Source organism: Schistocerca nitens, chromosome 3, assembly GCF_023898315.1.
Source record: "Schistocerca nitens isolate TAMUIC-IGC-003100 chromosome 3, iqSchNite1.1, whole genome shotgun sequence".
Classification (NCBI taxonomy): domain Eukaryota; kingdom Metazoa; phylum Arthropoda; class Insecta; order Orthoptera; family Acrididae; genus Schistocerca; species Schistocerca nitens.
In genome coordinates, this window is record NC_064616.1 from 270051909 (window position 1) to 270077697 (window position 25789).

A 25789-nucleotide genomic window follows, 5' to 3' on the forward strand; every position below is an offset into this window, starting at 1 on the left:
TTCAAGGAAGGCAGGGTCACTGGAAAGAAGTCGTCGAAGTAAGTCACAAAGTCTGTTTCAAGGTTGTACGGTCTGTTGTCTACTGAGGATCACAGTTCTGCGTCACTTCAAAACGTCATAAAGATCTACTGAAAAGGATATGCTGCCTAACCTCTACCAGAAGGGTACAAAACACGTAGCTGCTCACAAATCCCGACTTGTTAGGTCACACAATTCTTGTTCCGTTTCCTAATTTTCAACAAATACCTCTCCGCGTGGGATTAGCCGAGCGGTCTAAGGTGCTGCAGTCATAGACTATGCGGCTGGTCCCGGCGGAGGTTCGAGTCATCCCTCGGGCATAGGTGTGTTTGTTCGTCCTTATGATGATTTAGGTTACGTAATGTGTAAGCTTGGGGACTGATGACCTTAGTACTTAAGTCCCATAAGATTTCACACACATTTGAACATTTTTTGAACAAATACCTCGAGTACAGCCTATCACCACTGACTAGACGAATCATGTCTTTACGTGACACAAATTCAGTCTTTCTCTGATAGCCGTCTATATAGTTCATTCCTCTCTCTAGTGACTCTCCTATTCTGCAAAAATATAGGCTTCCTTTGTCTGCAAATGTAGAACCTGTGACGGTGTAGATTGTGTTTTGGTCATGTTACCGTGACTAGTACGACGTGTCCATGTATCTAAAAGCTCTGTCCTCCGGTCAAACTCTAATAATCAAAACCAGAGCTTTATCCAGAATCTTCCTAGCAGTTCAGTCAGTCTTGGGAGTACCTACATTCGTTCGCCTCGATCTGGGTCTGCTGCTGCTTTTCTGTAGAGAGAGAGCGTGAGTGAGTGAGTGTGTGTGAGTGTGTGTGTGTGTGTGTGTGTGTGTGTGTGTGTGTGTGTGTGTTACAACCACACAGCGTCCGGTAGTATTTTATAATCGTACGTTGCTGTCACTGGCAATTGTGTTTATAAAATTAACTGCATTTTGCAAAGGATAACTGTATGTGGCGAGGAAGTCTCTTCTCGTCATCTGGCTACCTATACAGATATCTCTTTCTTGGTAGGTCATTCAGTTTTACAATAGGGTTCCTGTTTGCCGAGGGCCTGCCCTCGAGCAGCATTTGCGAAGATTTAGTGTGCAGCTACGCAACAGGTGATGTCGCAGCGAAGTGGCGAGTAGCGTCCTCTCACTTCGCCGCATCCCAGGCGGCAGCGGCGCGGACGTTGCAAGTTTCCGCGCAGCGCCAGATAAAGTGGCCGCTGTCGCACACAACAGGAAGCCACGACCATGAGTAACTCGCTCTCGCCGACAGACAAACAAATTAGCTGTCTGTTGACAAATTCTACACAGTGATTCTGACCACGCCTGTAGGAGACGATCGTTTGAGCACAGTCCGCGCCAGCCACGTGTTGTGAAAGGCGTCGTGTTAAGATTTTCCAGAAGCGCATCTACCGTTGTGGTTTTAAGTAGCACGTCTGGTTCTACGACGGTGAGGAGAAAATTCGTCGGACTGGCAGTGTCACATTTTCTTAGGTTCAAAAAGATACATACACTGACGGAAGAACATCGCAGAACCAAAAAATAATGAATGTAGAGTACCGAAATTTCGGGAATACATTTGTCACGGTAACATGTTTGATTAATATTACAAGGTCACAGGTTAATGTAAGCGCTAGATAAGCCGTTGCAAATGTGAAATACTGGCACATTAATAACCGTTGTAACCGCTAGAATATTGAATACAACCATGCAATCGTGCACGCATCGTGTTTAACAGATGCCGGATGTCAGTTTATGGGATGGAGTTGGATGCCTATTGCCCCTTGGCCGGTCAATGTAGTGAAAATGATGTTTGTGAATGACGCCGGAGTTGTCGTTCGATGATTTCCCAAATGTGCTCGGTTGGAGACTGATATCGTGATCGAACAGGCCAACTCAACACGTCGACACTCGGTACACGTTTTTGCGTTACAACAGTGGTATGTGGGCGAGTGTTATCCTGTCGGAAAACACCACCTGGAATGGTGGTCATGAATGGCAGCACAACAGGTCAAATCACCAGGGTGCAGTCAGGGTGAGTGAGATAACCACGAGAGTACCCCTGCTGTCATACGAAATCACACCCCCAGACCATAGCTCCAGGGATAGGCCCAGTGTTGTTGCAGGACATCAGCTTGCCTCTTCCTAACCAACACATGGCCTTAGCTAGCACAGAGGAAGAACCAGCTTTCATCAGAAAACACGACAGACCTCCATCCCGCTGTCCAGTGAGGTCTCTCTTGACACCAGTGAAGTCACAAAGAACAGTGGTTTGGGGTGAGTGGAATGCATGTTACGGGGGAATGTGTGTGAAATCTTATGGGACTTAACTGCTAAGGTCATCAGTCTCTAAGCTTACAGACTACTTAACCTAAATTATCCTAAGGACACACACACACACACACACACACACACACACACACACACACACACACACACACACACACACACACGCCCGAGGGAGGACTCGAACGTCCGCCGGGACCAGCCGCACAGTCCATGACTGCAGCGCCTTAGACCGCTCGGCTAATCGCATGCTACAGGGCGTTTGGCTTGGAGCTGTCCTTGAAGTAACCGATATGTAACAGTTCATTGTGCCACTGGTACCAGATGCTGCTCAAATTGCTGCTGCAGAGGCAGTACGATGTGCCAGAACCCCGAACACGATGGTCGTCCCTCTCGGTAGTGCCAAGTATCCGTACGGTGCCCGACCTTTCGCGATCGTACATTCCCGTGACCACCGCTGCCAGCAGTCATGTACAGTGGCTACATTCCTGCCAAGTCTTTCTACGGTACTGCAGAAGGAACATCCGGCTTTCGGAGCCCTATTATACGGCCTCGTTCAAACTCGGTGACGTGTTGATAATGGCGTCTTTGTCACTTTAAATGCGTACTGAGTAACATCAACACACCGTGTCCAATTTCAAAGGTAACTAACACTCGTGACGGTTACAGCGTGTATTTAAAGCAATTCTGATTCACATCTTCATAGTGCCGCTGCTACTCCAGTCTTATCGACCGGCGCAAAATTTCAATAGACGTCATCTTCCAGACGTAGAAACACGCCTACGAAGTTTCGCTCATGTGGCACAACTCCTTCTTGGTCTCGCGATTTTTTGCCGTCAGTGTATTTTTCGGCTCAATCTCTGTGTCAGCGACAATGCACTTTGCCGTACGTTTTCCAGCGAGGTGATTGCAACACCGGAGAGAGAGAGGCTGATCTGTATGATTTCCAGCCACGACTATACCCTCTTCAGTGCACTCAGAGCGTCTTCCGCTCACAAATTTCTTTAGATGCAGAAATTCGAAGTGATCTTCGGAAATAGTTAGGTTCTCTAACAGTCCGTACGTGTAATTCTTCAGCTTCACCATTTCCAAAGTATCTTAATGGGTAGTTTCATTTTCCTGAAGAATGATGATGCCGCCCCAACCCCCCTTACAGTTCAGGTCTCGTAGTTGTTCCTTTAACACTTGGTCAGTTATTGCCTTACCTTGTGGAGCGTAATCAATAATAATTACTTTTCCTCTCTGTAAGGCGTCAGGCAGACCAAACGGACTCATCTGTTGTGGTGCATGATTACCGGCTCCTTTCCACTGCCTTGATTAATTTTTTGTGTCTGCAGTGAAGAAATGGACGCACTTCTCATCACCAACAAAAACTGACGAACAGAATCAGTTGTGTTCTTCTTGAAACATTCCAAACATTAACAAATTTTACTTATTTGCTCTGGTCAGCGTTCGGCAAACTTGGCACCCATATTGCACAAAGTTCCCTCACAGTTAATTCTACATGTAAAATACGCAATACTACTACTACTACTACAACTACTCATGTAATGTAATGTACCTTTGATCTCTGATTGTTCCGTACCGTATTGTGTAGTTCCTCGATATTTTCGTGTGTGATTGTACTTCCTGGAACTCTTTCCCGTGTATAACCTTTCGGGAAATCACGACCACGTCTGAACCCCACTGTCCATTTCTTAGCAGTTGCCTCTCTTTCATTGCCACTAGCAGAGAGGAAACAAAGGTTCATTTTGCTACATATCACAGTGTCCATATGACAGTAAATCCTGAATAAAAGTTGTCATATAAGCAAGAAAATAGGGCGACACTTTTCAGAGCATATTTCGAGGAACGTTCTCCAGCTTCAGATGTGAAATTGGTATCAGCTGCTGTGTGCTACCCACTTCAATGCGGTATAAAGTATGCTGATTAGTGTCATCACTGTTTTGTGAAAGAAAGTTCATTTTCATCTGTGTAGTCCACCGACGACTGAAAGACTTACTGTAGCGGTACTGGGCAGAATTTCTACCGTATTGGGGTTTATGAGGGTAACACGAGTTGCAAACTGCACGTTTTATGTACGAATATGAAGATCAAGAAACAACTTTGTCATTCTTTTATATACAGTAATAAATATTATTAAGAATCTGATTTGCACAGGACTTTTGTTCAAAGAAATTTTGGTCCTTTATGTATCTTGGGAAGAATGTGTAGACGACACGAGTTACATCTAGAGACAACACATTGTTGAGCTTTTTTTTACATGAATTCCATTGTTGCCGGTGACTGAGTTGATTCCGCTCACTACTTACGTGGTTAATCCGTTCGTTCTTCGTCGCACTGAGCTGCTAAGTTTAGATGTAGATAGGAAGGCATCGATCTGTAGTGGGATACGAGCGAGCTGAGGCAAGAGTTCAGTGGGACACGCTAACTATTTGATTGCTCCCAAGTGCAGCGTCGCTTTCATTCGGCTGCTTTTCTCCAATGAAAACAAGAAAAGAAAAAAAAGGGATGAAATGATCGTATGGCATTGATGGCCTTGAGTCCCCACCTGAACAAGTTCGGCCGCCGAGTCTTTTCAGTTGACGCCACACTGGGCTATTTGCTTGTTGATGATGATGAAATAATGACACACAAGATCCAGTCCCCGACCGAAGATCCGGCCGACAATCGTGCCCGATCCCACTGCATGGAAGTCAGACGCTCTGACAACTTTTTTTCCGTTTTGATCGTCATTGTTCTCGTAGTTTCGTCTGGGCGGACGTCGCATGACAAACCTTCGTCTATCGTTGAACATTTCATCAGAGGGGGCAGCCGCTGAGCTTCATTGTTTGCGCCAGACAGCTAAGGAGTGCAGACTTTTCCCTAATGATTCTCATCTAAACAATAAGTTTGCTAAGACCTTTCCCTTCGCCTACGAAAAATAATAGTTCTTTAATTTTGGCTAACATGCCGTTACCGAAAAAACAGTCGTTCACTAAAGGGATGCAAGGTTCACTCCTCCAATAAACATCAGTTGCTCTTTGTGGTATATATACCTCGAGTCTGAAATATGTCATACAAATTTTGTAATTAATTATCGTTGCGAATACACCCTTCTATGTGTGAATAACATATTCCCTTTATTTGTTCTCGAAGTTATCGTCGTAAGGATATTCCAGTTCATGTCACAAAACGCAGAGTGCTATACAGGTTTTAATTTCATTTCCAACGATGTTGCTAGAAAAGGAGAAATTGTAAGTGCGCAGAAGGCAGGATGTAGGCGCGCTGCACTGCGCGGAGAGAGATCAAAATAAATACAGATTGTTTGGTATTTGTATCATAGAATTCAAATGGCTCTGAGCACTATGGGACTTAACATCTGAGGTCATCAGTCCCCTAGAACTTAGAACTACTTAAATCTAACCAACCTAAGGACATCACACACATCCATGCCCGAAGCAGGATTCGAACCTGCTACCGTAGCGGTCGTGCGGTTCCAGACTGAAGCGCCTAGAACCGCTCTGCCACTTAGGCCGGCCTGTCATAGAATTGTGGGAGGGTCACAGCTGCCACATTTTCATTGACTTGGGAGGTAGCACCCACTGAAATCTCAAACTTTTCGCACGTTATTGATAACTTAAGTTGTCTGAAGCAGACAACTCCTCCCTCCTCCCTCCCCCTCTCCCATAAATATGACTCTCACAGTTACACCTTGAAGTTGTTGAACATGATGGGTCTGCAAAACGTGATAATGTGTTGGACTTTGACTACAATACGCGCAAGTGCGAATAAGCTAGTTATGACAGTGGCTGTGGGTGTAAAGTGGAGTGATCATATGGGTAAAGCACACTGCAGACTTACATTGATTGGAGGGAAAACTGAAAACAACTGTTCACGAAAGAATGAATGTTCACGCTGCAAGTGATTATATATTGGGGCACCTGTAGCTCACTTAGTGGATGCATTGCTCATGAATGAAAGGAGTGGTAGTCCAAGGAGTAGTAACCTACTACACTTCCGTACAATGTGTCAGCGTACTGCTGTAGTGCACAGAGCTGGAATCGGGCCAGACTAACACGGTCACAGGTTCATTTAAGTCGAAGGAAACTGTCACATCAACGCTGATAAATCTAAAGCAACTGAAGCTCAAATATAGAATCCTTATATATCACGAAAGTATTTTTTACGAAATTAAAAAAATTGGTTTTCAGAACAGAATAAAGGAGTGTGATTCAGCTGAATACGCTCCCTTAGGTACCGAAGACGCGATTGGACTAATCATAGCACACACAGTTATTCTTGTGTCCATAAAAATAACGGGACGAAGTGTTCGTATACGCAGCCAACGTGAAAAGTTTTCAGTTTGACAATGAAAGTCATTGTTTTTAGGCATAAATGCGCATGTTTTTCGTCGTAGGCATCTTTTAAATCGATGTACGTTGTATACCGTATTTCCAATTAGTAGAATCCCAGAGGTACAGTTCGAAGAGAGTAAGAACTCAGGGTCTGAGCTGTGAGAGACGAGAGAAGGGATGGGGGTCTAACTTTCGCAGTGAATGACAGAATATTAGTATGGTTCATAGTACACTTATTACCAGTCAAGATGTGTTAAATGTTTCGGCTTTCTTCAAACTGATACGTCTCTGTTTTCTGAGAGAGGATGTGAGTTCAGTTGAAAGAGATTTTTATTGTTTGTGGGACTGCCTCTTGCTCGTTACACCTTTGCTGAAAGGTTTCCAAAATCCCCCTTAGCGCCCCCCCCCCCCAAATTGTCTCCTTGGAACTATAAAGCTTTTGCAGCCGGAGTGCAGATGACACAAGGGTTTTAATCAGTGGGAAGACAGCAGAAATGTTGCACACAACGTTATCCGAGACATTAACTAGTGTTGTGAACTGCTTCAGTCAAATAAGCTAATAATAAATAAAAGTGAAACAATTGTGTTAAATTTTCATGTCAAAAGAAACAGTGAAAAGCGCACAAAAATGCAGATATCAGACACAGATATTGCGAGTGTTGCTTATACAAAATTTCTGGGAATCTGGCTTTTGATAACCGTAGATGGGATGTTCACGTTGACAGCATATTTACGAGACTAAGTACCATGTGCTATTTGATGAGAGTACTTGAAAACTGTTGTCATAAGGACTGTATAATGACTTTTTATTATGCTAATCTACATTCTATTCAGAAGCATGGTATCACTTTCTGGATTAACTCACCATTCTGCCTAAAACTCATCAGGATACAAAAAAGGATAGTGAGAATCATGGTTGGAATAAAAAGGAACAAGCCCTGCAGATGCTTTTTAAAAGGATGTCGATTCTTCCTCTTCCATGTATTTGCACTTTGAAAGTGCAATATTTATTAATAAATATGTAATAAAAATGATTGTCTTCTGCTCAAAAATGAAAATCTGCAACATAATACAAGGCAGAAAACTGACTTTCACACACTCCAGTTTGTGCCAGAAAGGATTGTAAAATTATTTACAATAAGTTTTCAAATGAATTTAAAGTAATAAATGACCTAACTAAATTGAAGCACTATTAAAAGAATATATATATTAATGCATTGCTTAAATATTCTGGAAGAGTTCTTCCAACATCTTTGAGAGCCTAAGTAAGTTAATGTTACGTGTATAAGCACATTCTTTATCACTTACAAAAATATTGTGTAAATATGACTGTCTACTTGTCACATCTAAAAACTGTGATTGTTAATATTAGTTTGTTGATATTTTTGGTTGTAGTTTTTGTAGATAAAGTGGTTTAATTATAAGTTAGGGCTGAAAAAATATACTCATTAATACATAGAAAACATCATGTAAACATGAAGATATATTTGCACTGACTTGACAAATATCTGATGTCCTGTACTGTATATGTATTATTTACTGGACCAGATAAATGCAAATAAAAATAACAATGTCTTCAGATGTGAGACTAGATGGAGATCTGGTGAATAGCAAATTGTAGGCAACAATTAGTATTTGAGATCAGCGAGTTTACGCACTGACATGTTGTTGCAGACAAGCAGCAGGAGTTGGACTTGCCATCTCTGCGGGTGGAAGATTCTGAGCAGCGCACTGCCAAGAAGAAGGAGCGCCCGCGCCCTGGCGCGGGCGCCACCATGTCACAGATCTCTGGGGTGAAGCGTCCCCTATGCCACACCAACTCCTTCACTGGTGAGAAGCTGCCCAAGCATGGCGTTGAGACGCCCTACGAGGAAGAGCTCGGCACGGTACGTCTGCCCTAGGTCGTAATCAGTAAATGTGGCAACTCAGTGTATAGTTCAGCCATTGAGCAGTCAACAGCCACATGAAGTAAACTGAGAACATAGCTGAACTTCCAAACAACACTCAAAAACACTCAAAACATTAAAACCTATCGGTATTGTATATAAGTTAAGGTATGATATTTTACCCTCCTGCTTGTCAAGTCACCTTGAACATTGATGCAGTCATATAATAATGTTTCACAGACATGACCTTTCACTGTAAGCTTAGGACCCACTGAAATGGATGATAAAGCACCCTGGCCATGATGCAGGATTCGGTGTGCTTTATAGTCGCAAGCAGGCAGTCTACTTTCTTGGTGTTCTCCATATGGAAACATGTTGTGCAGCAGTAACAATGTAACTGCCACAGCCGCAGATGGTGCGGGACTGTGGGTACATTTTGTTTCAATTCATTGTTGGGATTGGTTGAAGTGTCAACACATACATTGTATGTCTGAAAGTCACTTGCACAAAAGCATTAATTCATATTTAATACTATAACTATTTAATGCATAATTTTAGATTGAGTATTCTGCAATAAATAGTATTTCTGGGATGCTACAGTACTTTCAAACTCTACTCACTCTTGGCATATCCCTCTCTCCATCCAATCTTTCCCCATTTACAAATCACTTAGTTAACTAATGATCTGCAAATATGCATTGTCAAGCATAGTGACCATGTTGAACTCAAAATTTCAAATTATATTAGATGCACTGTTTAGTGATTGGAACTGCTTTATGCATTTTAATTATACATCATTGTCAAAGGATAGTATCATTTGTGAACAAATGGTTACTCTGAGTCCACAGTAAAACTGAACTATCTGGGGGGAACTCTTACCACATATAAAAGCATTCATACGAAAAACACTGCATATGCTGAACATAAGAGTACGTAGCACTTAATCATCTATTATGGAGAACTGACAAGTGCAAAATAAGTCGTTCTAATGCATGTGGTTTTCAGTGAAGTCGGCTGCAATAGCTCGCTAGGGTAGCAATGTCTACCATTTACATCTTGTGATTTTACAGACTTGTATTATAAATTACATAAAGATTAAAAACAAAACGAGAGTAAAATTAGTGGATTGTTATTTTACATTTGTTCAAATGATTAATTGCATTGTTAAATGCATATGTGCAAACTTAACAGCAAGATAGATAGCATTGCTTGTGAAAATGTTTCAACCTATATGTAAAATTTACAATTACAGTTAGTCATTACTACATCCTCTATTTGCACTAATTCAAAATACATATACAAACACACATGGTAAGTCTTTAAGAGTAATAAAATAAGTAATGTTGTATTACACTCGTCATATGCCTAACTATGAACAAAATAGTGTAGTCTTTTGGAAAAACGAGATGGCATTGCTTGTGAAAAAATAATTATAGCTTAGCTGTGTTATGAAAGTCACTAAGGTATACGGTCTGTTCATGATGTATCATTATGATATTACTTAAAATGCATTAAATATAGCAGCCTGCCAGATGGCGACTGCATCTTCGTTATTGCTTATAAGAGTTTTCCTCTATTTAATTCACATTACGTAACATTTATTGAATACAGGCACTTCTATCTTGTGTAAATGTCCCTAGCATCAGCACTATATCCATAGAAATTGTCTACATTACAACTGTTACTTGTAATATAGCCTTTACTAGAAAGTGGAAAACTTGTTCTATATTCTACACTTCATGCACACATCATACATTGTTCTAGGAAGCCAGACTTTAGTTGTATAGCTTACTTTAAATCTTATAATAGCAGTGATGATTTTTATAATATAATTAATACTGTGATGCCACTATGAGGCATAAGCATTATTTTTAATTGCAATGAAATTTTTAAAGAAATCTTGTATTTACTTCTCAGACTTTCACCTCCACTAACATCTACTTCACACTTCTTAACTACACCCTTACCTCCTCCACCAAAATTAGCAACCCCTTTCTCTTATTGACTGTAAGACTGTAATAGTCTTTTTTTAAGGCTGTAATAATGGGCTTATATACTGAACATGGTGGTGCAAATGGCTGTTTCTTAAGTGACTATAAACACAACTGATTTTGCTTGGAACGTCCTTTACATCAGGAATAATTTTGTCTTAGTTATAATATTTCTACTTAAACTGTCTTCCTTCCCCCTTCCCCCAATGCTCCATCCCTTTTTTCCTCTCCTCTCCCCTTCACAATAATCTATTTAATTTCTCACTAGTTATTCTTCCATGATGTAAATCTACATGTGTATATTATAGCATGTATGCAATGTTTATTCTTACATGCAGCCATTATTTTAAAACATGTATTTGGGTTATGGTCAATCCCGATTGGTAAATTACTATATTTAACGTGTGGTAAATAATATCATGATGATATATCATTAATGAACTGTATACCATAGTAACTAACACAATACATTTAAGCTATTATTATTTTCTCATGAGCAATGTCTGTTGACCGTAACAGATGACTAAGTAGTATGTACCCATACTTTTATATGTGGTAAGACTTCTCCAGAGATGTAACCATTTCTTCACTAATTATACTATGTCTTGGTTTTCCATTTAGCCTTTGAAAATGATGTATAATCGAAATATGTAAGACACTTCAAATCAATAACCAGTGTGGCTAGGAAAATTTGCAATTTTGAGTCACATACTTAAACTGCAAGGCCACTCTGGTAATAATAAATTAGAAGAGCTACATACGCTTCTGAAAACACTCCATGATAGTATGCACGAATTACTTTTCAAATCCTTGTTGCAATATTTTTTTATCCTTGCAGAAAAGAATAATCAAACATATTTCTTTAAAGAGGTTACACATGGATACTTCAAAGGGAGGGACAGCAAGTTTGGTACTACCCTCTGTGAAATTTTTTGTTTCTGTCTGCAACATAAATTCAATTAATGCTGTTTAGGTTCATCACAGTATGTTTCAAATCTGGGACCAAAAAATTTTTCATTGTTTGTATTTCTCTTACAGCTGCTTGTAGAAATTGACACATGGGGCATTGATATATTCAAAATAGGAGAGCTATCCAATGGCAGACCTCTGACTTGCATTGCCTACACAGCTTTCCAGGTTAGTAAGTCACAATTTCTCATTTAAACAAAGCATCTTTATGAAAAAACGTCGTTCAAGTAGTGCGAAGCAGGAATTTATGATAAAGAGATAATAACTGTTACTTTATGAAGTGTATAGCAGTTTATCATTTGTTAATGGTCTGTGTCTGAAACTAAGAACAGCAGGCAAGGCAAAAATTCTGTTGGTGTTAATTCATTTTTGCAATTTTTATGTTACAAATTGACTTGGCCTTTCAACTATTTACCTTCTCTGTTTCAGAATCGTGATCTGCTGAAGACCTTCATGATCCCTCCAAAGACATTTATTACATTCATGATGACGCTGGAGGACCATTATGTCAAAGATAATCCATTTCACAACAGTCTGCATGCAGCAGATGTTACACAATCTACTAATGTTCTTCTCAATTCTCCTGCACTTGAGTCAGTTTTTACACCACTGGAAATCATGGCTGCATTGTTTGCAGCCACAATACATGATGTTGATCACCCTGGACTCACCAACCAATTCCTTATAAATTCAAGTAAGCATTGAGAAAAGTTTATTTTATTTTTTATTTATTTATTTTTAATGGGAAACCTGTAATTAAGTCATTGGGTGTCTTAAAAAATAAAAATAAAAGTAAAAGGAAGTGTAAAACAATAGCCAATTCAAAGGATGGTTTGACTATCACAAAGCTTTACTTTAAATATAACTGATCACACAGCATACTACAGAAGTTAAGTGATGGGTTAGTATTCCTCTCAACTGAAAGATAATTCTGCTACACATGTTCGCTTAGCCCTGCGAATTTTCTCGTACATACATCACATCATTTTAGAGGGGGGGGGGGGGGGGAAGGAATTAATGTTGTTCCATGTAGTCCACTTCATTCTGTAGTTTGTATTCATTCTCTTTCCTTAGATGAATGACATGAAAACATCCTGTAATACTCCTGCTGCTATTTATTTTTATAATGTTTGTTTCCTTAATTGAAATATTTGTTTGTTTCCTTAATTGAATTCACATGGATACATTAATATTTCATTTTGCTTGTTTCAGGTTCTGAACTTGCTTTGATGTACAATGATGAATCTGTATTGGAAAATCACCACTTGGCTGTAGCTTTCAAACTCCTCCAAAATGAAGGATGCGATATTTTTGTTAATATGAGCAAAAAGCAACGCCAAACATTAAGAAAAATGGCTATTGACATGGTACTATCAACAGATATGTCGAAACATATGTCTCTCCTTGCTGATCTTAAAACAATGGTGGAGACAAAGAAAGTGGCTGGCTCTGGAGTTTTACTGCTAGACAACTACACTGATCGTATTCAGGTATGTTTCAGTTATTATTGACGTAGTTATTTATTTTACCTATTTCCATAGAAGGTTGCTTATTCCAATTTCCTTCACTCCGTTACATGAAATTACTTACGAAAGATTTTATCAGCCATTGAACTAGCTTCATTCGGCATTTGCTACAATTGGTTTCAGGTACTAGAGAACTTGGTTCACTGTGCTGATCTGAGCAATCCTACAAAGCCTCTTCCATTATATCGACGATGGGTTGATCTTCTCATGGAGGAATTCTTTCAGCAAGGGGACAGAGAGCGTGAACAGAACCTAGACATCAGCCCAATGTGTGACAGACACAGTGCCACAATTGAGAAGTCTCAGGTTTGTAGAGATTCTGTCATTAGAATTCATTCTCTCTCTCTCTCTCTCTCTCTCTCTCTCTCTCTCTCTCTCTCTCTCTGTTGTGTGTGTGTGTGTGTGTGTGTGAACATTCACAATGATGCTAAAATGTACATCTGCTTTCAGGTTGGCTTCATTGACTACATCGTGCACCCCTTGTGGGAAACTTGGGCTGATTTGGTACACCCAGATGCACAAGACATCTTAGATACACTAGAGGAAAACCGAGATTGGTACCAAAGTATGATACCACCGAGTCCACCTCCAGCAGAAGGAGGAAAAACAGAAGGAGAGCAGGAAGGAGAGGAAGATACAGAAGACAGTGGCAGTGAACAGAGTGGGGCGGCTGCACCCAGGCATTCTGGACAACCAGACAGAATTCGCTTTCAGGTGACCCTAGAGGAAGGAGAAGGTGAAGGTGAAGGAGACGAAGCAGCAGCAGCAGGAATGTGACGGAGGTTCCTGGGACTCTGCAAGAAGCTGCACGAGAAGGTGCAGCAGTGGTGGCGGGTCAGACAGTGAACACTGTCACAGTACGCCACACGATCTGTCTGCTCTTGTATCTTTCGTATTCTTCATTTCTTACTCTGGTCTTTTATTTTGTATTACTCGAGAAATGTAAGCATCTGAAAATGTTTTGAGCCTTCTGGAGGCTGATATGAAGAGAAGCTACCAGCAAATAAGAAAATGTTGTAATGAATGTACAAGGTTACCATCTGAATTTTGTCAATGTGTATGGCATGTGTAGAGCAAAGTACTAGCTAATTTGAGGATAGCTGTTTCTCTAGCATTGTTATCCCACTGTACAATAGCAGCTGTGCTTATGCAGAAACATGTATTGTTGGAGAGGAGTGAGAAGACTGCTTTATAAGCAGGAAACTAAGAATTGGTAAAGCGGTGAATTCAAAATTCTGGTACCAAAAGTAGGAGAATAGTCATATACTGTATCTTTGTTTCCTTGTATTTTAAAATACTGTTGCAAATATAGAGAGATATTATAATTTATTAAGTGTGTAAGCCAGTAAAGAATAAAACTTATTGTAAGTGAAGTAAAATAACCACAAATGCAGTGGAGTAGGCAGCTAGACTGCAGATAATTTCAACAAATAAGTATTTGCCAACCATTGGGTTCTGTCCTGATCTCTGATTATTCAGTACAGTTTAAGTGTGATTCTCAATGCAGTCAACAAAACATATCTCTTTTTTAATCTTGCCATTTATGTCAGGGACTACCTGAAACCTACTGCTTACTTGGCCCTGTGATGGAAATGGAAATAGTGTGTTTTCAACATTTTCTGCAAATGTTGGGGATGAGGGGGTGAATGTGAGAGTGAGAAAGGGTAAACAAAAAAGAAGAGGGAGAGGAGAAGAAGATACAAAACATAAATTACATAGTATTTGTTTTGTAGCTGCTGTGATAAATTGTATTTGACATTGTTGTCACAGCAACTGTCTTTTCTGTTGTGAATGTGACACTTCATAAATGAAACTAATTTTTATATCTGTTTATCTTTTGTGTTGTTTTATAATGTTTTCTCATATCACTTGAGAAGTAAAATTAAGATTTATTTCAAACTGTCCACATGCTAAGACTTTACTACAATAAGGAAGACAGTCCAGCTGGCATTGTTGTCACTGTGTGAAAGACAAAGAAGGCTCTGGCAGGTTCAGTGCTTCTTTCAGTATGGTTAGAGTACAACTGTTTGTTTCACAAATATGCTGAAATCTAATAAATGAGAATACTTATTTGTTGAAAGTGTATGTGTTAACAGTACACACAAAACAACTGTATCATTTTCAGAGGTCTGATAATTTTTTTCAGTCACCACATTAAATACAAAAAGTGAATAAGAACTTCAGCTAACTCATCAGTATTGTATTGTCATTTCTCTCAGCTTTTGTCATCTCTCACTTGTTGTCCTACCTGTACACTTTTTGCGAAAAATTGGAATACAGCCCTTTGTCCCTCATACTTCTTAATTTCAACTAAAAGGTGTTATTTGGCATATTTCGCTATTGAAGGGATATGTGATATGCATACTACATAAAATTTCCAACAAACTTTCAGCTATAGGATTAAAAATTATTTATCATTATTCTACTGCTATGCTTTTTTAGCCAGATTTGTGCAAACAACAGCAGACTAAAGCATACTAGGTTGAACATTATCATAATATATAGTTTGCTCTTATCTGATGATTCTGTTGTCATTATTTTCCTTGTGAGAGACTCCTTACCCCTACTCAGTTTCCAATGCCTGTTTCCTTTAACTACTTCACATATACTTCACCATTTCCTTAATATACCTTGGTGCCAGTAAGACAAATTTTCCGCTAAACAAAATACAACTTAATATATGGAAAGACTAAAATGTAAAACTTGTAATGTTTAATATGAAAAAATTAAATCATGGAATTAAAATTAAGTGTTGGTATTTGCCTTCAGAGCATTACCGACACCCACTTTCTTCACGTGATGTCATGGTTACTGGGCCATTTGGAATTAGTTCAATAAATCTGAAAGTGAAAACTGTAGTATCACAGAAAGTACTGAAAGTTTGTGAATATTGAGTATATCTAATTTACAGAAAATCTTGTCAGTCAGTCTATCTCTCACATTCTTTTAAAGAAATGGAACAGTCTGAAAGCTGGGTTTCTTTCTATAAAGGCAATCAGTAATGCAGAGAACTGATACATTTCATACAAGAATTTATACGTCTATTCCCAGTATCTTGCAAATAGTGGTTAACCACTGATTACAAAAGTATGATCGGTGTGAAAGTATTTAAAAATGAGAGCACTTTCCCAAAATGCCCCCTCCCCCCCCCCCCCCCTCTCTCTCTCTCTCTCTCTCTCTCTCTCTCTCTCTCTCTCTCTCTCTCTCTCTCTCTCTCTTATGTATGTATGCGTGTGTGTGATATGTTTGTCAGACTGCAGGAACGCTGGACGTTACTAGGCAGTGATCTAAAATACTGAGGAACTCTTTCACAAAACTTAAGACATGGGGAAAAGCAGGGTTTCATGAAAAATCTATAGAAAATATTATTGTGTGTATGTTTGCAAAAAGCAGTAATGTGTAATGTTAATTGTAAGTGTAGGCACTGGTGCTTCACTGTCATCTTCACCAACATTATTATGTGTGTGACTATTCATAAACATCTGTATGGTTATTTATTGTAATTAATTTGTTGTTATTAAATTGTTATATTCTGTTTGTAGTATATATTATCTGCTTGTGTTTCACTTTCTGTAATGGCACATAAGTTTGTAACACTATTGTACAAAAACTAAAGATAACTTTATTGCCGAAATTAATAAACAGAGATTGTGTATGTTGTATTTAGATCTGTGTATAGAAGATGAGAAACACACTTTCCCAGGATTAAAATGCTGGTTTCTTGTAGGAGAACATTTTGCTCACATTTTTGTGTGTGTTTCTTCATTTCGTCTATGTGCAAATGTAAATGTTTACATATCTGGAACAATTTCAGATCTGGATGCTTTTTTACAGTTTGCTCATGATATTTATTGTCATCATTAAGTAAATTGTGTCTACAGTACATTATCACAGAATTAATAAATACTGAAAATAAGTAAACATTTTTGTTTCTTTCTGTGCGTCCTCACTGACTGAAAACAAGCTTTTAAACTCTAATAATTTCTTACATAAAATATTTATTGCTCCAGGACATATCGATGTTAAATGTGTATAAACACCACACATTTCAGTGTTGAGATATTCAAGAGTTAGGTCAACATATACCAGTCTTTTTTTAATAATGAATAGAAGTGTGTAGAAGAACCAGAAATCTCATAATTCACAAATAAATTCAAAAGAAATGAAACCTGTAACTTTATTGTAGGATGACAATATCTGTATAGCATTAGCTCATAATATTGTGTTTCATCTATAGTGTTACTGCAGCTGTTTTTCTGTTAGATACACAGAAGCTAGTCATTGGAACTAATGTGTTTGTGTGGCAGGATAGACATTTTTATATGTACAGAATGAGAAAGCTACTGAAATAAACATGAAATTAATTTAGAAACTGATTTCATGGATGGTGATGTATTATTATTTCAAAAGCATGGCAAATAACCACAAAAATGCAAGAAATGAATAACGGTAGTTTTCCTTCTAGAAACCAGCTTAAACAGTTAGTGTGTTGATATAACCATTTATTGTGTATCTGTGCAACTTTGTTAAAATCATTTTTGTTGACGATTTGTTTTAGATGACTAGCATTGAAATTTTGCTAATATTTGAATCGGGGAGTATGTAATTAAAATGGTTGATATGCCATAATTTTCAATGTGTCTCTCTCCATGTAACTTGCTTTTTATTGATACATTATTTACTCATATGATATTTATCACACATTACAAATGTACCTCAAATTCATGTAATTGTGTGATAACGTGTAGATGGCAATGTTGATGTTACTGGAGGAACCCTAGTCGTTATCAAGTAGTGTAGATTCACAAATCTCCCAGAACAGTATTATGTTGCCAAAATATTAGCTGCGTATGTGTTACCACTGTTCCAATAGTTAACTGCACTGGTGTTTTGTGACTTTTCATGATTTATTCGTGTTTTACTTTTCAAAAATCTATTTCTCAATATTAAATATTCAGCTGGCAACAATGTTATATATGCACAATATAATCATCATGCATATGCAGATGCCTTTCAAAGCACAAATTTTTCATTACCATATGAGTATTATGTTCAGATGTGTATGAGCATGTGGAATCCATATGCAACATTGCCATTTCATGTAACAGTATGCAGTTCTGAGTTCTTATACTACTATCAAAGACCACGTAATTTCAAGCAGTTTTGTGATACAAAATTGCACTAATTTTTGTTTATTCTGTTCTTTTAAACTGAATTTCAGACATTGTAGCATTTGAGTATAAAAGCACTGCACCAGTGCAGCCTGAGACAAATAATAAGTGCTGATGAAATTACATTTGTATTGTATTATATGTATTTATATATAAATATATATGTGTGCGTGTATATGTCTATTAAAGGCGTAAGTGAAATACTACTGGGCTTATATAACTGGCAGGCAGGAAACAGATGTTGCAGTCACAGAGAAATCTGTTTCATAATGTGCTATAAAAATTTCAGATATTAATTTCAGCATTTATTATTTAGTATTCAGATAGGGTATAACCATTTGACTGCTATATCAGAATGTTCTCTTTTAGCTCATATATTTTTGTAATAAGTGACTAATTTATGCTGCAATACAGTGAATATTGTGTTAATCCTCTGTCATAAGGAACAGTATATACCTACATACACATGTACACAAATGCTCTTATAGTGCTGCTACTGACACTGTCATGACCATAAAATTACAACCCACTCTCAAAGTATTTCAGTTAGAATTTGTTGAACATGTGTGCATTAGATTAATCAAGAGTTCTGCAGTACTCTCATGTGAGTGCATTGGTGTATCATCCGCATTGAACACTATTACAGAAATTATGTTTGCTTTAGCTCGAGGGAGAACTTTGCAGCATTTCAGCCATCACTTAGGTAGCAACAGAACTTAATCCAAATGAATAAACTTATGTTTTTTGTTAATATCACTACAAAATAGTTATTACTTTGTCCAAAGTGAAATGCTCTGTGTCTATCACATCCATTATCTGGCATTGGCTACTACAGAATTATTATTTCCAGTAATGCTAATAATCTCAAGAACATGAATGTGAAAACTAAAATACCATTACAAAATTACTTAAGCATGGAGGAAAGTAGAAATAGTTTTAATGTTTTAACCCTCAACGTAATATTTAAAATTAATAGAATCAGTTGTTGGTGCCTCTCTTTACTGACTTTTCTTGTGAGGTATTTTAAAACCCCTAGCTAACAGCATTTTCATCTTTTCAAATATATTTCTGAAGTCACCTTACAGTAAAGCTTCCAGTTCATATTTATAATTTATGGGCCACAATAGTTATTACTGATTGACTGCTATCTTTGCATAAAGTATTATAGCTGCAACCCCTGCTTTATTTCTTTTCTGCCATAAGAAACAAGAATGCAAAAAAGTTTCTCATAAAATAAGAGAAGTAAAATCATGACACTGTCCATAAGAACGTATAACATTCTCGGAGGCACGTTATGACATAGTTAGTTTTCAGATAAAACATCTTGCAGATCATAGGTCCGTCATTAGCTGTAAAAACTCCCTCAGTCACTGGTGTGTGTGCATGTGTGTATAGATGTACACTGTTCCAAGCTGTATCAACTGTGAAAGGTATATCTTACCTCTGATAAACTAAGCAATGTACAAAATAAGAGATTTTCCTTGTTTGTACCAAAAGAGATTTCAGTTTATGTAGCTCACTTCCTCTGTCGGATTGCAAATATGTAAAAGAAAATGTTTAGCTATAGTTGTTCAAATTTCACTGTGTAAAATAGGAAGTAAATGGTGTTAATAGTTTTGCTTTATAAAAGAATACCATCCAATGCTCTGTATGAACCATGTGAAAAATAAAACTTTATATAAATGGTAACATATATGAGACTATGATATAAAAGTTAATTTCTGTTGGAAAGAGCTGTACACCTGGCTTAAAAATATTTAGTTTGTGTCAGAGGAATACATTATGAAATAGTGGCATTAATTTGCCTCATGTGATTGTCATTAACCAACCTTCTTCCTATTGTATGTGAAACAATAAAATTGAAATGTATGCTGGTTTTGGTTTCTGTTGTAAAACTTCAATGTGTCACTGTTGGTATGAATACCTCACCTTATGTGCAGCCCAGATCAGTCAATAAATCAGAATTGAAGCTTGTATATTTGTTCCTTTATTTCATGTATCACACTTTTATTCCTTTTTTTACGTGTGAGAAAATTGGGGAGGTTTGTAAAACGGCACTTTGATTGTAAGTTTTGCATAACAAACCTTTTTTGTTTCATTTCGGCCAAGCCATTAATTAAGTCTTCCCAGAAATAACAGCTTAGGTTTCCAGAATATTGTTGTAGTGTCATGTGGTAGAATATAGCATCCAGTTTAACTTCATAATGTTTTTTGAAATACGGTTCTGTATTGAAACTTTTATTTATTTATTTATTTATTCTTTGCCCATGGACTCCAGCTGAAAATCCAGCTGAGAGTATTGGGTGTGTCATACAATAGCCTATTAACATCAAACTTGATTTCATTATATATAAATGAAACAAATAATTAATCAGAAATAGTCCATAATCATACAAAGGTTTTACATGTTTCACATTATATGTACACACAAATCCAAACAACATACAGAAATGATAATTTTAAAGGTACATTTCAGTAATGATGTATTTCAACACCATCTTAGTATTCACTCAAACTGTATATACATTTCTCTATGAGATATAGTTTCAAATGATTTTTAAAACATTTTAGATCTGTTTCTTTTTTAATGATTTTGGGGAGTTTATTAAAAAACCTTTTGCCTGCTTCTTCTGGGGCAGTCATAGACAGTTTTAGATTTCTGTTTATCATGTAGTAATTTTCATTTCCTCTTGTACCGTGTTTGTGTACATCTTTATTTAGGAGGTGTTTATCATTTGACCTTACTGCCATTATGCTTTGGTATATGTACAGTGAATATACTGTCATAATATTATAGTGTACAAAAGCTTGCCTACAGGTCTGTCTTGGTGGTATTTTTGCAATGCATCTCACTGCCCTTTTCTGAATTGTGAATATTCTTTTTAGGTAGCCAGCTTGTGCATTTCCCCATATATGAACTGAATAAGACAAATGTGGGAAGACAAGTCCATAATACATTGATCTGAGGACTTTATCATCCACAGTCTTAGCTGTTTTATGCATGATGAAGATCTGTTTGTTTATCTTTTTACACAGTGCATCTATGTGCTCCCCCCATGCCAAATGTTTGTCTATTATAGTTCCTAGAAAATTTGTGCTGGTTACTTCTTTAATAGTCTTTCCATTTATATTAACATTTATATTATAATTTTCACTATGCTTGGTCTGAAATACTACATTCATTGTTTTAGGCTGATTCATAAACAGGTTGTTTTGTGTTAAATATTTATTTGCATTTTCAATAGTCAGGAGTGCTTCCTTCTCAAGCTCCTCCTTTGTGTCAGCTGTGCAAATGATTGTTGTGTCATCAGCATACATTATAAGTTCCTGATTTATATAGCTAGGGAAGTCATTTACGTAGAGTATAAATAGTATTGGCCCAAGCACAGACCCTTGCGGCACACCGTGTTTAACTGTTTGTAATTCTGATCTGTAGTTTGTTATATTTCCCCCACTAGTATGTCTGATTTCTGTGCATTGTTTCCTATTTGTAATGTATGATTTAAGTATGTCATAGCATTTTCCTCTAATTCCATACTGATATAATTTCATCATTAATTTTGAGTGGTTCACACAATCAAATGCCTTAGATAGGTCCATAAAAATCCCACAAGTCTTTTGTTGCCTGTCAAGTAAATTAAGAATGTGCTCAATTATATCTGTTGATGCTGTTTTTGTTGACTTCCCTTCTCTGAAGCCATGTTGTGATGAATGCAGTATACTGTACTTAGTTATAAAACTTACAATTCTATTCTTTATTATCATTTCATAGATTTTAGCAAATGTTGAGATCAATGATATTGGCCTGTAATTTCCTAATTCATCCCTGTCCCCTTTCTTAAATATTGGCTTCACTTTACTTACTTTCAGTGAATCTGGAAATATACCTTCTTCTGTCGCAGCATTCAGCATGTGTGTCAATGGTTTTAATATACATTCCTTGCATTCCTTTATGAGATGTGATGTGACACCATCCAAGCCAGATGAATGTTTAATTTTACGTTGTTTTATTAGGTTTGACACTTCTGCATCTGTTGTAGGTATGAAAACCATAGTATGATTTGTATGTGGGGAGTTTAACAATTTACTTACTGCATTTGTTTTATTTTGACTTATTAATTCGTTTGCTACAGTAATATAATATCTGTTAAAAGTATTGGCTACTTCGAGAGGGTTTGCGTTGCTTTTCCCGCTCATCAGTGGGCAGATGTCCTCTGACCGATTTGTTACTTTTCCTCTCTCTTCATTAATGAACGACCATAAACCTTTTGAGTAGTTCTTTCCTTTATCTATATACATCCTGATGAATGATGCTTTAGTTTCTCTGATAAAACTACAGTACTCTTTCTTTTTTATTTTATACAGTGTGTTGTAGGCGTCAGTATTTTTTTGTTTGGAGAGGTCATAATACACTCTCAGATTATTTCTGGCATGGATTACTTCTCCAGTCACCCAGCTTTTCTTTTTTTGTTGCTGTTTGACAAGCCTTTTACTAACAGGACATGTAACGTCATAATAATGGAGTGATCTCTGCTGCATAAGCACAGTCAGAACTCATACTTAGCAAATGTATCACTCTGCAAGCCTGAGCAATAATCATTATTTTGTATATGTGATTTGAAACAAGTTTATAGTTGTGTCTCCCATACAATATCATGACAAGATTAAGTGTGATCCTTGAGGGCTAAAGTGAGATTTTTGATGCCACACAATGTTTCAGCTGCTTTTTTGGAGAGAATAATGTGGATTTTTAGTCATGAACAACTTACAGCCTACTGTTTTGGAGAAACGTGTCAATGAGGAAAAAAGAAATCATGGTATAAAGACATGTAATAAATAACACCTAATGTTTCCTTAACAGCAGTGTGTGAAGAATTCTAATACAGCGAGTCCCCATGGTTAACTCATCAGAGATAAACCAATGTGACACAGTATTATCTGTCCACCATTCAAATAATAACAGCCTCACAGCACATTTATTTTCATGTATAGTATGTTGTCAAAATCAATTACAGGTCAAAATCAATATTAAGTTTTAAAATACTACCATTCAAAGGAAAAATAATTTTCACAATATGTTTCACAGCCATAGTGTGCTGCAGGACTAACAGAACTGGAACATGCAAAAGTGAAAATCTTTGCTAATTCACCCAGTAACAAAGAGTATAACATGTAACAAAAAAATTTAAAGATAAATTTAAATCTTGCTGCTTGGCAGCCATTTCTAACTGACAGAAGAATGTCTTAACATGTAATACTTTGTCATGGAAAAAGTTACAAGCTGTTGTACTAGACTGTTCAGGTAACTCAGAGAAGATTCATGTTTATGTGAGGACAAATTATGTTCAACATTACATAGGGTTTGAGCATTGGTCCTATGCTCTTCTTGCTTTTTGTGGAGGAACTGCCATAAACAGAGGTTACTTTGGGTCAATTTTTGTTTTCTTTTTATATGTGGCAAGAAAACAAAAGATAGTTGTAGAGATAAAATTCCAAATACATTTTTCTAGTATTGTCAAAGACATACAATAAGTCAGTCACTGGAAAAAAATCACATCTATAACTGTAGTGCTATTTAATAAAAATTGGCCAATGTTACACGCACTTGGGGCTAGTTTGACCCACCCAGTCATTTATTCATGAAAAAGTGGTAATATGATTTTGGGATAAAGTGAACACAATGAATTTCTCTAGAGTAAATGTTCAGGAGCATGAAGAACAGATGAAACACCAAATTTTCGAGGTAAGGACAGTTAATAGTTTACTGTATTAATTTCTGAATAAAGTTAATATACAAGTGTTGTATATTTCATCAATAACTATTTCCAAACAGAATATATCATATTTGAAGGAGTACTGTATGGATATGAGCCTTATTATACAAATTAAAGAAGTTCTGGTGCTTGAAAATAGCAAAATTTTTAGTCATACTGGAATAATAATTCTTATAAAATCCTTCCAAGGATAAAATTGTCTATCTTTTTGTTCTTGCCACATTCTGTAGGGCTTTGTCTTTCCCATACAGTTCATTCTAGGTCCCTCATCGCTCACCTCAGTCCCAGTTTGAGAATATTCTTCTCTGACATACAGAACTGTAGCATAATCTCCAACTGCTTTGTTTGTGGTGATGGACATCATTTTGCACAGAGAAACTTTCAGAATCACCATCAAATTCCAGCATCACTTCATCTGCCATTTGGGAAAATTTTGGCCCACCGGTTTTTCAAGAATGTGCACCATTTTACAGCAGTGTTAAATAAATTACTCATATTTAATTTCACACAAATGACAGTTTCTCATCTTTTTACCTAATACTGACAGAACAAAAAATTACACTTATCATATTTTTAGCTTAACTAATGTTAAACCTCCAGGCAGAAGCTACTGAGGTCTAATTGCTGTTAAAATATTTATGATTAAAATTAAGTTCAGTGCTGCCAACACAATGTTACTTCGTGGAACTTGCAATCTCCCAGATCATTCTTAACACATAGTATATGCATACTGCCTTGTATACTACGCGCTAGTGATGTAATTCTAATGGGAAAATTTTTTTAAAACTTTTTATACCACTGGACTAAAATTACCTGCACAGGGCCAAAGTAACCCCAGTTTGCATTATCATTTTATTTGAATCAGGCGATAGAATCAATTCTTTTGGAAGAGATTTTTTTTTCACAAATCTACCAGCTCATTAAATTTTGCACAGTCCAAAACAGATTTCCTTTGGCTGAAATTCTGTATCACTCTTAGAAATAGTTTTTTTTTTTTTAATTTTATTTATTTATTTATTTATTTTACATAGAAAAATCATAATTTCTGGCTATGCTTACTGATGACTAATTAAACTGGAAAAAATATTTGATGCCACCTACAACATTTAGGTTCAGCCTGTATGGCATTAAGAACAGCTTCCTGCTTTGAGGACATAAAAAACCAGTAAGCTAACACATTTTAATTCATTGATTTCTTACAGAATAATATTTTGAATATTCCTCACTTTAGTAAAGATAATTACACAAAAGGAAATTAACTGTGTGAGGTGGAGGTGTGGTGAGCGAAGGGGGAGGGAGGCTGACTCTTGTGTTGTACACAACTGTGCAAGCAGCTGGGGGTATGTACTATCCACAGCTCCCAGTATTCATTCACCAATTAAATTTGTGCTCAATAACTCATCTGAGTTCAACAACAGGTATTCATGAATATAGTTTTTTTTCTGAATGGTAACAATCTGCCACACTGTCAGACATTTGTCAGACTAAAACATCTTGACAACCTCTGCAAAGTTACAAGCTGTGTAGCTATTTTCAAGTGTGTGTAAAACAGCCCTATACACCACATGTAATGTAATTAAAATACAAAATATAAAACAGCCAAAGGTTGGAATAAAGAGGACTTATAGTATAATTAACTAGATGCTCATACTTTGGTTGCACTCCAAGTTTTCACCAAGTTGTACAGTACAAAAAATGTAGCAGGTTGATTTAGTATCCAATAAAATTAAACACAAGTATAATCAAAACTGGTAGACACACAATGAGGGAGAACATCATATAATAAAATATTTTACATAACTTATATTAAAGACATGACA

At 37.0% G+C, this 25789-nt stretch overlaps 1 protein-coding gene across 4 annotated transcripts in view; it reads left to right on the forward strand.

The window, feature by feature from the left end:
* LOC126248235 (cAMP-specific 3',5'-cyclic phosphodiesterase) overlaps nucleotides 1-20169 on the forward strand; it is a 953544-nt gene extending 933375 nt beyond the window's left edge. For all 4 annotated transcript variants that reach the window (XM_049949066.1, XM_049949067.1, XM_049949069.1 and 1 more), the window contains 6 exons: nucleotides 8327-8538; nucleotides 11568-11666; nucleotides 11928-12192; nucleotides 12711-12988; nucleotides 13148-13330; nucleotides 13475-20169. In XM_049949066.1, coding sequence (XP_049805023.1) covers nucleotides 8327-8538; nucleotides 11568-11666; nucleotides 11928-12192; nucleotides 12711-12988; nucleotides 13148-13330; nucleotides 13475-13801 — 1364 coding nt within the window. In that variant the 3' untranslated portion in view covers nucleotides 13802-20169. The remainder of the gene's footprint in view (nucleotides 1-8326; nucleotides 8539-11567; nucleotides 11667-11927; nucleotides 12193-12710; nucleotides 12989-13147; nucleotides 13331-13474) is intronic.
* The last annotated feature ends 5620 nt before the right edge of the window (nucleotides 20170-25789 follow it).